Raw genomic sequence first — 15,382 nt, 5'->3', positions numbered from 1 at the left:
GCGGCCCCGCCGTGAAGGCGGGCGCTGCTCGCCCTGCCCGCCGAGCCAGGAGAAGCCCCTCACCTCCCCTCCGGTCCCGGGGGAGGGGGCTGCCATCACGTGTGCTTCCTCCCCCTTTTCTCCCTCTCCCTCCTCCTCCTCCTCCCCTCCGCGGCGGCGGCAGCGGCAGCAGCAGAAGCAGCAGCCTCTCGGCTCCGCTCCCTTTGTTGCAGGCGGAGCGGCGGCGCTGCCGGGCGCCGCGCACAAAGGAGCGCGGCCGGGGCGAGGCGGCAGCGCCGGCGGACAGGCGCGGAGCCCCCAGCCCCACCGCCGGGAACAGCCCTGCCCGTGCCCGTGCCCGGGCGGCGGCGGCGGCGGCGGCAGCGAGTCCGTGCGGCCGCTGCGGCGGGGATGCTGAAGGTGCGCTCCGGCGCGGCGGAGAAAGGAGGGTCCCGCCCGGGCGGCGCCGCGGGCTCCGGTTGATGCTGCGGGCCTGCCACCGCCATCCCGCTGCCTCCGGCGCTGCTCCTCGGCCGCCCCTCGCCATGCTTGGAGAGAGCCCGGCCGCCGCCCGGCCGCTCCTGCGGGCGGGACCCCCGCTGGCGCTGTGCTACACCTCGGCCCTCCTGGTGCTCGCCCTCTCCGCCCTGCCCGCCGGCCGCGCCTCCCATCCCCTGCCCGGCTCCGAGTGCCAGGGCGGCGGCAAGGGGAAAGGCATCAACTGCTCAGGTAATGCCCCGCCGGCTCCCGCCCCGCGCCCATCCCTGCGGGAAGCCCACGCGTGCACGTGGAGGGAGGGCTGAGCGCGGCCCCCCCGCTCCGCCCGGCCCGGCCCGGCGCTGCGGGCGGCGGAAAACAAAAGAAGCGGCGCCCGCCCCGGCACCGGGTGCTGCGGGCCGGCTCCCCGGCCGGCGGGGGGGTGCCCCTCTCCAGGGTGGGGGGAGCATCCTCTCCGTCCTCTGCCCGCTGAAGGAAAGGGTTTTGCTGCCGCCTCTTGGCTTTTGTTGTTCCCCGCTGCCCCCCGCCGCGGTGCCGGCAGGTGCGCGCCGGCCGCACCGGGGGCTGCCCGCAGCGCGCCCCCTCCTCCCCGTCCTCCTCCCCGCCAGCCCGGCCCCGGCCCCGTCCTGCCGCAGGCGGGGAGTGCGAGCCGGGCGGCAGCTGTGAGTGCAAACCCCGGACGGCGCTCACACGGGCTGTTTCTCGGGTCTCACTCTTGCTGTGTGCCCACCAAACCCGGGGCAGCCTCTCCGTCCGTCCTTCTGCCGGCTGTTGTGTAGATTCACTCTGGATGAGGTGTAGGCAGCAAAATAACCCTGATGTGCTCAGAATAAGCTTTTTAGTTTTGGTGGGGTTTTTTTTCCTGCTTTGTTTGTTTGACATATACATAATATACTTATGTATAATATACTTATGTATATTATGTATATACTGGTATTGTAGGGTGTATGAATTGGTTCGGCAGGACAGCAGCACGTTTTCTTAGCTCTTGACGGATATGGTGGTTTTAAAGTAGAACCAAGTAAATACACACAATGTAAAGTTTACAGTTTTTCTGAAAGACTCGTTTTTCTTCTAAAACTACTATCTATGAAAGGGAATTTATTTTTTTTTCCTCCAAAAAATGGCTATGTATGCCTCCTGCTGCTTTTTAAATGATAGGTTTATTCCTCTCCACGGATCGCCAGCAAGAGCTGTGCAAAGTGCCTTCTCCAAGGTGATGAAGGTTTCTCGCCCTGTGTGCAGAGCGCCCTGCTCCCATTGTCTTCAGTGGGATTGGAAGGCAATTTCCACATTGGAAGGAACTCCCAGTACCTGGCAGGATGAGGTTCCCCAAATTGTACAACAGATTTCAAGAAATGAGTGAACGGAAGAGTGATCTTCCTCCCAATTACATTTTACAATACGGATAATGCTGCTAAAGCAGGCAATCAAATTCACGGACCAGCAAACTGTGACGAAATGATTTTTGCAATATAATAAATCTGCCGTATGCTCTTGATATGCTCCTTTTTTCTTCATTTTACCCAGTTTAGATATATACTGTTTACTGTGCAATACCACGGTCCTACTGTTTTGCTGCTACCTGACTTTTCATTCTATTTGTATGAATATGATGGTTATTTTTAAAGAGGGGTTAATAGGTTAATGTGTCACTGGCGTTAGCGGCTTACCCGTCAGAGCCATGTGGGTCATTAGACTATGGCATGTGCATAAATCAGTGAGATTAAGGATGGGAGGCTGGTGAAATATGTGAGGAAGTTTCTAAGATGATGTGGAACACAGGGATACCATTATTTAGAAACCACCACAGAAAGAGAGCTTTCCAACCTGGAATTAGAAAACCAAATGCTGTATTGAAGCCATTCAGAATTATTCAGTTCTACTAAAAATAGGCAGAAGCAAATATATGTGCTATATATGTACTTGTGGCAGGCACCGTTTTTAGTGTAACTACAAAAATATGGAAGGAAAATTTCATTTAAAATGCAGTAGTCAGATTCTGCTATGTGTTAACTGTTTTGTGCAAAACTGCTGGGTTTCAGTTATCAACTTTAATTTTGAAAGAAGTAACATCAACACACGATATCTGGGTCAGATTTTCCTCTTGCTTACCTTTACATAGCTTCATTAACTTTTACTGGAGAAGCTACTCCTTGAAAAAGATAAGTTTCCTGTAGGTTCACGTAGGACCAGATGTCGGCATTAGCACCTTTCTCAGTGGACTGCTACCATGGACATTGCTGTTTATAAAGAACACTACTACTACTTCTTCAAATGTTTGGACTCTCTAAATTACTTTCCATACTCAGAGAAGAAAAATTATTCTCCTTTCCTTTGTTGTTTTTATCATTTTTATATGTGCATCAGTTTGACCTGCTGCCCTGAATAGTTTTTTACACTTCTTGAAAGGCTTCCTGGGCTTGTAACATTTTGTCATCACTAGATGATGTAGCTACCTGTATTTTTTTGTAATTCTTTTCAGAAATGCCCTTTTGTTGCTATTGCTACAGAATATGCTCCTAGAGTTTACTGTAGCAAAAGAACATTGCAAGGTGGAGGAATAGGCAGACAACATGAAGATTAAGATAGCTTTCTTAGCCTTGATTGTGCTCCTTTGGCACATGCATTGCAGCTTGGCCATTTGTTAAATGATGATATAATTGCATCATCCCTGGCCAAGGGAAGAACACACGATCAAGTGATTAGAGAAGGAAACTGAGAATTAAGATATATCTGGAGTTAATTGACAGTGTGAACTTGTATATGTTTGGTCATCTGCCAATCTTTCCCCTGCTAAGCTAGGGAAATAAAATAGGCCCATTTTACCCAGAACAGGGAAAAAAAAAAAATTGGAGTTTCTTTCTGGAAAAGAGAGTCTTAGGTTGATTTTTTTTGAGTTGTTATATTATTCCCAGCATTGCCTGTAGTCTTGTTCTGTAACATTTCTGGTACTCGTCGGCTGTCCGTGAGCCAGGTGGCATGATGCTTGCTGCTCTGCTCAGACTGTGAGATAGTTGTGAACTGCAGGGAGTTATTGAACATCCCATGTGTAAAGGTAAGTACAAAACGTAGCTGGTTTGTGAGCTCCTAATCCGACGGTACTCTCCAGAGACACGCACTGCGTGTGGGCATCTTCAGTTTCATTTCGGTCTGGTTGAATATCCAGTGTGAGATACGCTCTGGTCACACGTGTGGCAGCCACAGGGGTTTGATCGTAAGTGACCAGATGCCATGGATTTTGGTGGAAGGTACACAGACTCAGTGAAAGATATCATTGCTCAGTGCCTTGGTTTGGGTCTGTACACCCAGGATTTTAATTAACAGGGATATGTTTCTGTGGATAAGCCCTTCAGCGTACTGTTCCTTCATGTGATAAAATAGGCTTGTTTGGGACGATTCTGTGCACCATCTATGAGTCTCATAGGCTATGTGCTGTCCCCTTTTTTTAAGTTCTCTTTGAATGAATTGGGTAAAGTTGTGTCAGAATAGCTTACTGAGGATTGAATGAGGTCAAGGAAAAATTAAGGATACCTCTTTTACAGAATTCCTCTTCTGAGGTGTATGAATGCACAGTCAACATATCTGAAATTGTAGATAGAAGTAGATGGAAATTAAAGATTAAGGAGAGGGAAGGGAACAGAGGGACAAAGTATCTATCCTGTGATAGGGTGATGACTGAATCTATGATGGGGTGTTTATTGAGCGTGGAAGTACATGCTGTCAAAAAGCTTGCAAATTTTTAGCAAGAACAGCAGAGAAAGGTGTAGTTGAATCATCCTTCAGCATTATCTCAACTTTCAATATGCTGTGGAAACACTAGAAAAAAGAGAGAAGGGAAGATGAGAACACGGTAAGCCAAGAGTACAGCAAACATAAACAAAATTCATGTATTTCAATACTTTAAAATGTGGTAGGATGAGAAGGGAGGGGTAGACATCATCAGTAGGGCAAAGGCATCTGAAGGTTGGACAACAAGAGTGGGTCCTGAAGAGGGATGAGAGTGGAAGGTATTGACAGAAAAGAGTAAGAAAGTTTACTATGAGAAAAGATAAGAGGGGGAACAACTCAGAGAGGATGGACATGGATGTCAGTAACGGGTCACATCATATGCTGTTGTTTTCAAAGCATGCCTTTTTCCCTCATGTGAGCAGAGTTTTAGAGGACGAAGAATTGGGAAGAGCACAGAGGGTGAGTGAGATGAGCAACATGAGATCTAGTTTAAATGCAGATATAGAGTGCATTCGTTTTCAGTACTTTCTTAAAATATTTCACGTCTCTCCTCCAGATCCTGTAGCAGGGATCCTCCAAACTTACTGTCACTTGCTACCTATATGTATGAACTGTTCTAACTGCTTTTTCTTAGGACAGCATGGGGTTTAAAGCTACTCACGTCTCCTACATTTATACTGAGGTGAAGACTTCAGTTTATTAGTGAGTTGGGTTCTGGCTATCCCTGCTGTGACAAGGAAGAATGAACACAAGCATGTATCTCCCTTGGCCCAGTCCGTGTGGCAGATGTGAACACAGATTTGGGAGGATAAAAACCTCAGGCACTGCTGGTGTCTGGAGCTCAGCCGTGGTTTCTGCCTGGGCTCAGTGGGGACTCTGAACCAGAGTGAGTTGTGGCCTCAAGACTGGCTTTCATCTGTGCTTATCAGCTAGAACAGACATACCCTTTGTGGGTTTTGTTCAAATTAAGTGGATGAGGGGTTTTGTTTGGTATATCATTCTAAGTTACTAACTTATGCTAAAGATGTGTAGCCATGTTGGTAATAATGTAAGAACAAGGGATGGAAAAGAGGTACAGGTTCAGGTAAATTAGCCTAACTTTTTTAAGAAGTACATTTCCTTTTATGTTTGCATAGATAAACTTGATTTGAAAGGGTAGATGGGACTAGAATAATTGGTTATTTTATTTAAGATACTATGAGTTATGTTCCTGTAAATGAATTATAACAGTTGAGCCAAATAAGAGTGATATGTGTTTGTGCCAATTGAACTTATGAACTAAATGATCTAAACTCAGTCAGGTTACATATCACTTTGAGAAACTGTCATAAAGAGTGAATATAAATCAACAGTAAGTAAAAAGTAAGAACAGTGATTAAAAAGAGAAATTAAAACTCGGACAGTAGCATGCACATATTTGTTTCCCTTTAACGTAATTGCCTAGACATGAAATGTTCTTGCAGTACAGATTCTTACACTGATTAAAGAACCAAAAGGTGATTAAAGAACCAAAAGGTAATTAAAGTAGAATTGAAAGTGTCAGAATAGCAGAAAATCATCTTGTAGTAGGTGTCACTCCGTCATTGTCACTAGTGGGAACTGGTAGCATGATGAAGCAACTGAGGCTTGACTGAAGGGATTGGATTGAATCCAATTTCTTTATTGTTTTTTGAAAGAGGGAGAAGAGGAGTTGAGTTTGTTGTGGAAAATATTACTAAGAAAATATTCTTTCTGTACCAGGATCTTTCTGATTGTTCCTATTAAGGGGAAAACAAGAAGTCTGGCCCTTTCCTTGCTATTGATGTAAGGATAAGTATTTTATACTTACCGCTTGTCAGTTTTCTCCTAGAGTTGACAGTGACTGGATAAAGGGGAGAGTTAATATTTACTTGGACTTGAAAAAAAGAAAAAAGCTGCAGTCAAGCACTTTGGGTGGAGAAGCACAAATGCAGAGAATCCCACCAATATCGGCAGGAGGCTCAGTCTACCCTTTCTTATAAAGAGATTATCACATTCCACCATTGATCCATCACCTGGAAGGGCTTGTGACTTTTCCAGCCTGTGGTCAGACTTTGGCGAGTGTCCATGAAGCAGATAGTGGCAACAGTTCCCAGGATAACAGTAGCTGTAACATTTGTGGAAGGAAAAATGCTGAGCACCAGGGATGTTGAAAAAGGACCTATTCTTCTGACTCTAGACTACTGCATATCCTCCTCAATATGTCCTTACAGATGCTGTGGAACAAAAGTGGAGATAGAGGACATGTTGCCATTATTGAGGTGAAAGCCTGTTTTTTTCTAAACAGAGTGTAATACTTGATAGAGCTTAAGATCAATGACATTCTTTATAGAATTACTCTTAAAAAAATTGTTCTATCCCAGAACAGCTTTAGAGAATAGGAAAATTATAATTAAATAGTATACTGTAAACTAAATAGTCCCTTTAATTGCTGTAGTTTATTCCTAGATCATCTTGAAATTGTAACAGTTTAGAAATACAGAGAAATACAGGAAGAAAAAGAGAAAGAGTGTGAGAGTAGAGTTGTGTTTTGCGGAGCTCCTGTGTAGAGAAGGGCTTGTTTGACTAAATCGGTTGATAGTAAATTGTATTTTATGAAACCATTTCTTGACAAAATGGGTCTTCTTATATGGTATTTTTCTTCTACAAAAGGATAAGAAGATACAGACAAAGTCTGATTAGGAGTAAGTTCAGCAATCAAAATTGTGATCTGATGAAATTAAAGTTTCCTGAAGATCCTGAAATCTGTCTATTTGTCTTGATGAACAGCTATGATGTATCTTTGGTTCTAATGTAGTTCACAGATGGCTTCAAGGGGATGTGAGATCAGAATTATTTAATCTTGTGTTATTTAGGAAGGTATCCAGTGGTGCCATTAGTTGTTTAAATATTTGGTATTTATTGGTCATATGTTCTACTATTTATTTGCTTGTTTATTTAAAAAAAAAAAAAAAAAAAAAATATCAGGTCCTTTTTTCTCTTCAAGATTCTTGCCAGGGAACTTGTGTGTTCTGTGGAGCAAGATGCCAGTGAAAGTCTTTGCTAGATGAGTACCTAGAAGACTTCTGTTCTCACTGACCCAGTTACATCCCCAGACCTGGCTGACTGAGGGCTGGGAGACAGACCAGGCTCTGCATGTATTTGCATATCTATTGATGTGACTTGCTCTGTTTAAAAGAGCAATTTAATGTTACACTGATATCAGTGTTCAATTTCTTTTAAGTTGCTCTAAAGCTGCCTCATTGGTCATAGTGCAGTTTGTGAGGAGGCAGTGTTTGACTACCAAATCGGCATTTATTTTAGGATAATTTAAATTCTCATTATAGTAGGCAATTTCTAAGGACTGAAAAGGCAGGACTTTTTCTGATAATAGATTATGTGTTACAGCAACAGTGTTTAAAGGATCTGGTTTAAAATAAAATTAAATCCTTGTAATACCTCTCTTTTGATTTAGTATTATAAAAGTAAATTTAGTTGCAATTACAGTCTTGAAATACCCACGTTATATAACTGTGTTCAAGCTGGCAGGATCCTCATCCATGGTTCAAACATGGTGTTAATTAAGACCAGCAAGAAAACGTGTTAAACTGAAAAGGGAGAAAATTGGGAACAAGACAGAACTGTCAGTAATTTTACTGAAGCGACTTTGACTTGTCTTGGTAGCTGCTGAGTCCTCCCCACCTGTTTCTACCGGGCTGAGACCTCCCGTAAATAGGTGCAAAACTCTCTGTACTTTCATAAGTTGTGTGGAGCATCCTGCGGGGCACAGCCGAAGGAAAGAACAGGTACAATGTTGACAAACACACAAAAGGGTGTTCAGGACATGAAGTGGTTCTTCTTAGGTCTTGTCTGGAGGCCAGAACGTCCTGAAATCTGGCTCTGCCCAGCCACAAAGCTGTAGGCAGCCTCCTTCCAGCTGCCAGGCTTCCTGGCAGGCAACAGCCGGGTTCCTCAAGAAAAGGCCCTGAGGCATCTTCTCTGCCTCACACTAATCTCACAGGATCCATGTAGAAGCAGATGGGGTGAATGGGGGCTGTCAGGCAAGCCAGAGAGTTGGATCTGTGAAAACTCCGGTTAATCTACCTTTGGTCACCATAACATGTTCAAGTTGAACACAAAATGCTCAACTTTAGGGGCTCCAGTTGTTTTACCCCAGATCCAGCCCTGACTATTTCCCAGACTGTCACATTCCCACTTACCTTCAGGAGTTTGACACATCAGTGTTCACCTATGGCTGGCAAAATCCTAATTTTAGAAGCCTTTTAACCAGTCTCAGTTACTAACTGATGAGGCCATTGCATGCGATGGTGGAAAAAGGAACACACAGCCCCCAGTGAAAACATGCTGTCACACCTACTTGGATATGACTATAGAAAACCTTCTATGAACACGCATATTTTAGCAGTGAGTGAGAAAGTGTCCTGTTGCCTAAACCTGAAGTGTATGGAGAAGTTTGTTGTACCTTACAAGAGTTTTACTTGCTTTCCTATTCGGAGACATTTCACATGCAGTTTCACATATGACTGCAAATAACGACTGCTTGGATAAGCTTCATTTGCAGAATTTGCTAAATTTCCTCTAAAATTTTAAACCAAACAAGAATGTTAACAAAAGCAACATAAAAGTTTGAGATATGGAATGGTTAAAGATGTTGGTGCATATGCAGAAAATGTCCAAAATAGTCTAGGCATACACAATGAGTGAGTGCTTTTGAAAATACAAGTTTTAATTCTTGAGATTGTTCATAAAACACATAAACCATATAGTCTTTAACTGGTTGATAGAGATGGCCAAAACAGCGTTTTCAACAGGTATTTCCATAGCAAATTTGATTAAAAAATGTGACTGGATAGCAGTTTGTTGCTTTAAAATTCAGGGAAGCGTTGATCTAATGAAATGTTTACATTTTGCTAATTAGTATTGACTCTGATTGTGTGCTGCTTCTATCTGATCCCTCTGGGAGAGACAGAGGTCAGTGTGTTGTGCCAAATGGGTTCTCTAGGGCAGCAGAGAGCAGCAGAAAATCCTTAGGCTGAAGAAAGGGACCCCCTGTCCCCCCAGCCCAAGCAATATAACCATGTGCAGTGGTGGGCAGATGAACAGTTCCTTTCCTAAAGCACCATGTTCCTCCTGCAGCTTTCTCTTCATCCCCCACCTCTCACAGAAGTTTGCCCAGACAATTCTGTGAGGCAGAGTTCTTTTTCTCTGTCTTCATTGGAAGTATAATTTTATGGATGTATCATTTCAGGGTTATAAAAGTGAAAATAAAATAGGCAGGCTCCTGTTGAGGTTATAGAATTGTTTTGTCATATAAAACATGGGTTGGGAAGGCAATTTATTTCGTTGTATTTCTTCTCTTTTTTAACTGCAAAGAGTGTCCTTTTCTTCACTCGCACAGGTGTTTACACCTTCACAAAAGTAGTTAAATGTGTTTGAAATGTGCAAAATTGGTTCTGTGCTGTAAGAAATACTCATTTTCTTGTGAGAAAGTAGTGGCTATGGTAGGGATGAAACAAAAATTTTGGCTAGAAAGCACAAAGAACAGATACCTATTTTTTTCCTTTTTTTTATTTGTTAATGAGAAGAGGTTTATTTTTATCTCAGTGCTCTGTGTTAAAACCTCTGTCTGCAATTTAGAAGAGTTATCCAGGTGAGAGAACACAACCTCCACATTTGCAAGTGATATTCATGCTGCTGACTGAACAAACAAAGAGGATCACTGGAACCAGACTCCAAATTTGAGTGTTTTGGATGATTTATCTACCAGATGGTAAATGCAGTCCAATGTAAAAAATTAGTCTGGGAGCAGGGAATCAATCATTCAGCACACTGATCAGCAAAGGGATTTGGGTGTTATAGCAGAAAAATTAATGAGCTGGCAATCCACTGCAGAGCAGCATTAAAACAAAAGATACTACACTGTAATAAAAGAGTCCTCACCCAAAGACAAAAGAGATGAACATCCTGTTTTATTAGACACTTGGTAAACCTAATTTAAAGCCGTGTAGCAGATACCAAAACCCTTACATTATTCAAACATAATGATTCAAAAATTCAGTATCAAAATCTGGAAATCAGAGTTAATTTAGGAAAGTGAAGTTTTTCACTGCTTTCACAGTTCTTTCCCAAATATATAGGCTTTTCTGTCATGCAAATTACTTACTACTCTTATATATTATGGCAATTGATATTTCTATGCTATTTAAAGTCACTTTTCAGTGCATTCAGAATTACCTAATGAAAAATTATAAGATACTAACTTTATCCTATAATTACATCTTTTTTTGAAATGCCTGAAAATGTGTCCCTAGCCCCCTTCAGTTACTTAGGCTACAAGAGATCAAAATAGCTTTACCACCAAGAGCTCTTCATTACTTTTCTCTGATTTTTCATAGGAAGCATTGAGTCTCCATGTAGAAAAGTCTAAGAAAAGGTGGCTCCTGTCCCAGTATCTACTTTTAAGGGTTTTTTTACCTTTTTTTCCTATGGATTAGGTGTAGGATAGGCTGTTTGGGAAATTACACTGGGTACACTATGACACTGCGTCTGCAGGGAGGAAGGGCAGCAGCAAGATCTGGCCATGCTGGTGTGAGGCCACTTGACACAGCTGGAAAATCTGTCTGTGGGTCCCCTCTCCAACCTAAGGCAGGAATGCACTTCTGTGACTGCAGGCAGCTGAAAGAAACAGGTTGAAAAATATCTCTTTTCTACTGTGGAAAGCTACCTGAATCTGCTCTTGTGTGTCCTCTGTGAGAAAATACTTTATTTTTTAAAACAGCCAAGGAGCTAGGAGACCTTTCTGCCGTACTGTCCTCTGATTTTGGCCTTTTCTTATTTGGTTTGTTTTTTTCTTGGAGGTGAGGATTGGTAGACTGATAAACAGCTAGCAAAGCACACACCAAAAATCCCATGTATATCATGCAAATATGATGCCCAAATCGTCTTTCAATTTCTTAGTATTTCTTAAGGAATCACTTTAAAATAAAAAAGATTTCTACAAATAGAGGGGAAAGGAGCTGGTGGTCTGACTACCTAAACAGCAGAGCGAAGCACACTACCTATGGAGCTTTTCCAGAAGTGCTAACCACTGCTTAAAATCAACAGGAGCTCCTAGATCATGGTCCCTGTGAAAACCAGATTTCTCTATGTACAGGGTAAGGAGTAAGAACCTGTAAATAAAGTCTCATAGAGCTCTGTACCAAAGTGATGGACTCAATTGCCTACATTTCTCCAAGCCACAGAGACATGTTTACCCCCAGTTCAGCCTGGGTGTAAATGGGAACTGTACCTCAGTCATTGTTTGTGTATCTCAGGACTGAAATTAGTCTTTCATTTCAGAGGTGTGAGTGTGGGACAAAGGGCAGAATTCAAGCATGCATATTTACATGTAAGTTTGGTGGGTTTTTTTTGTTTCCTACTATATTTATATAAATATTTGTGCTGGCTAATTTTTTTCTGCCATTTTGGGTGTGCACAACACTTTTGAAGACAGCTGACCAAGGCTGTGAACTGAGTGTGGCTCTGGCCCTGCATTCAAACAGAAAACATGGATTAAATTCAGATTAGGAGTGACACAAGGTCTGTCAGTGCCCCAGCAATTAGATGATTCAGAGCAGGGATGATAATGCATCTGCTGGCCCTCCTCACCCTGTCCCCATGGCCTGACTGGCTGTACCTAGGAGGAGGATGGGGTTCTGCTCCTTGCTTACTTGGCCAGCTGTTTGAGCACCTGGCAAAGTCAAGATGTCCTTTGCAACATCTGGGCAAGGGCAGAATGGCAGCCAACAAGTCGAAGTTCCTTGATTCTCTGCTGTCCACCACGTAATAACAGCTAATTTATGGTAATTAGGAAGTCTCCCTCAACAGCTGTAAGCTGACACCAGGCGCATTTTGGCAGAGTGTCCACTGGCTGTACTCCTCGGCCCCAGAACCACCGGGAAGGCAACTCGTGAGCTCTCTAATCCACCCTTACATTCGCCGAGGGAATCCCCAGCAGGGAACCGTGAATAATTTCCACCTGCTTCGTGCTGCGTGAGTAGCATGACCAGAAAAGGGAGAGATGGATGAATATGTTGAAGAAGAGGTGACCTGCTGTCTGTCCTTTAAATAAGGCTAGTTTGTTGCTCTGAAATTCTGGACACTGCAGGTCTAGTGGTTTTGTTCGGCTTGCCAGTGTGGTGGGCTGCAGAGATGCCGTCAGCTCTGAATGAGCTGGACTTCCATCAGTTCTCTGCAAACCTGGTGGCTCTACCAGCCCTGTGCCAGACATCGTTGTTAGAGGCCATGAAGCAGGAGAGCATGCCTTGCTCCACAGATGCCGTGCTGTAGCCTGACTATAAACTCCCAGCCCTTGAAAATCCTTCCCAGGCTGGCAAAGTGGCTTAGCAGGTGCTCTGGGAATTGTATTTCTCCTTGTGTTTCAGTATGGAGCAGGCAGAGAGGAATTATTAGCTATAGATTTATCTGACAGGAATGTGTACGGGAGAAAAATGTTATTTTAGTAAGCTGAGTAGTGATTTGTTTTTTTGAAAACGTAATACAGTTGTTAAAGTCTGGAAGGAAAGGAGCTGGCTGCTCAGGTCCTTCCTGGCTTCTGTAACTTACTGGATTTACCAGAACTCATTAAGAAACCTAAATGATCAACCAGGGGCTTGTTTGTTTGTTTTCTCCCCGTGACTTTTATGTGGCTGGTTATTTTGTTTCTTTTCCAGGGGTTTTCTGACTGTTTAATTACAGTTTTCAAAACTAGCCCTAAATAGCATAGTGTATGGGTGTTTGCAGGAGAGAGTTTCTGCAAACCTAATTATGCTCCAGCACCATTCATACTGCTAATGTTTCAGGGATATTACCCAAGAGTTAATTTATTTCCTTTTTCTGTATACAAAATAGGAATCTAATACTATTTTTACAAAGTCTTGTGTATCATAAGAATGCACCACAATGATTTTTTAATTTATAGATCTGCTAAAGGATTTTTAATGAGACTGAACTACAAGAGAAAACGGAGGGTTTTGTATTAATTTGGAAACTATGAGATTTAACTGTTAGGTTTTTATCTCTTGCACAGAAAATACTTTCTTGTTGGAATTAGCTTCTATTTAGTATTCTGAAAATGAAAAGGTACTTAGTCTTTTGAAATCAGTAACCACTTAGGATATTTTTATAAATTCTTGATTTCGATGTAAACTGGCAAGGTCTGTGGGGATCCAGTGGTATGGTTCCCTATAATTAAGTTCTGAAGTGTATCCCTGTTGTTTCCTTCTAGAAGTCTGTAGCTTTAGAACATTCAGTGCTGGCATTAAAATCTTTCAGACTGCAACAACCGTTAAATTTTTTTCGTTGGATAACATACTTGCTTAAATAAGTTGATGTTTCATTTCCTGTTTCCAGCTAAGTTCTGCAACTTAGAAATAGGTATTTCTTTCTGTTCCTATCAAGAGAAAGGTATCATTCCCACAAATGAGCTGTCATATATGCTCATCGTCATGCTAACAGCGTGTCCACATGGCTGGGAGAGGTCTGCCATGGCATTGAGCCTCCTTGGTCTCTATTTCCACACTCAAGCCTACTTCTCATGATCACCCATTTCTTTCTTTTCGACCCCGTTATATACTATTTGCTTAGCTGTATTTTACCAATGAAATTTAAAACTTTGTTAAAAATATATTAAAGAGAATAGACATTAGGGACATTACTGTACATGTTCTTACAATAATTTTTCTCTTATAATTTCTATTTTCACAAATTTAACACCTCAGGAGCTTAACCAGTAACTTTTTTTGATGTTTTCAGAGATCTCTAAAACTTACACGTGGGTCAGACTAATTTGAAAACTGCTTGACATTTTTTTTTGGTGTTAATTAGACTTTAAGTCTGGGTGAAAACTTGTATGTTAGGAAAACTGTGGATTAGGATACTTAGGTTTTTTAAATTGAACTTGATATATTCAATGAACAGCTTCCACTGCTGTGAATTATTGCATCCCGCTTGAATTGCTTTGAGGAAGAAAAGCATGCAGATGATGAGAAATGCCCAATTAGTGAACATGTCTGGAAAATCTGATTTGAGAAACTCGTCTAGCATTGCACAAGAACATAAAAATTACATTTGCTCAAATAACATTAATTCAGGAATCTTCTTGTTTCTGAGCACTTGATTTGCGCTTTTATTATGGTTTTGCTTAGCGTAAGTTTCTTCAGAAAAAGAACAATCCTCCCCTCTAAGCCTGGGAAAATACAGACATTTCTTAGGATGGACTGATTTTTAAGTGGCTGTGAGGAAGGCTAAAACCATTATGTCCTGGCAGAGACCTCTAATTTGAATTAATGGCATAATGGATACCACTGAAAGTAGTTCTGCTCTGTCAACCAGCCACCTGAAAAACAGACATGGAATTTTTCTATATATTTACTGAAAAGCAAAGACCTTGCAACCCTGGGCTCTCTCTGCAGGCCTGGGATCCCATGTTTTGCAGTGGCTGTTTTTTAACCATCCTTGCCTCTTCCACTCTGTGGTGCCTCTCCTGGCTTTTCTTGTGGTCTTCTTTCTGTACCTACCACTGTTCCTTCACTGTCAATTCTCAGCTTTGTACTCATAAACTTTTCATCTCTCGGGCAAGGAAACCACTGAGTCCATATGAATATGACATGTATGACAAATATACACATTTGCCAACACTGGTTTTTGGTGCTGAAGGCACAGCTTACCTGGAACACCATGAAAAAAGAGTGCATGAAAGGGGGAACCTGTGACCAGTTTTGCTTGTGGTGTGTAACAGGTAAACCTCTTTTAGCACCTTAAAATTTCAGGTGGATTGGATGTATTTTCACATAGAAGAGTACAATGGTCTGAGCCTTGGCAATCATACCTCCTACACCTTGTATCTCAGCTCCTGAATGCAAACATGGGAAAGCTTAAACATGGGAAAGCTCAACTATATCGTAATAGTATGGTTGCAGTTTTGTTTCTTAGAAGAAAACAAACAACCCAACAAAACATTGTATGTGCCCCAACTCCATTCTTAAAAACTACACAGCTGGAAATTTTCTATGAAAACAATGAGCCCGCATGCTATAAGCAACCTAAAACTCAATCTTATGATATGTTATTAACATAAAAAAAGAGCAGTTCCCAACTCTGTATATTATTGCAACTT

At 42.4% G+C, this 15,382-nt stretch overlaps 1 protein-coding gene across 1 annotated transcript in view; it reads left to right on the top strand.

The window, feature by feature from the left end:
• Window positions 1–227: 227 nt before the first annotated feature.
• TMEFF1 (transmembrane protein with EGF like and two follistatin like domains 1) overlaps window positions 228–15,382 on the top strand; it is a 117,734-nt gene continuing 102,579 nt past the window's right edge. Inside the window, exon 1 of the mRNA XM_050318284.1 lies at window positions 228–708. Within this exon, the coding sequence (XP_050174241.1) occupies window positions 462–708 (247 nt within the window). The 5' untranslated portion in view covers window positions 228–461. The remainder of the gene's footprint in view (window positions 709–15,382) is intronic.

Source organism: Myiozetetes cayanensis, unplaced genomic scaffold (assembly GCF_022539395.1).
Source record: "Myiozetetes cayanensis isolate MyiCay16 unplaced genomic scaffold, myiCay2020 scf1, whole genome shotgun sequence".
Classification (NCBI taxonomy): domain Eukaryota; kingdom Metazoa; phylum Chordata; class Aves; order Passeriformes; family Tyrannidae; genus Myiozetetes; species Myiozetetes cayanensis.
This window is presented reverse-complemented; position numbering and strand designations above follow the sequence as displayed.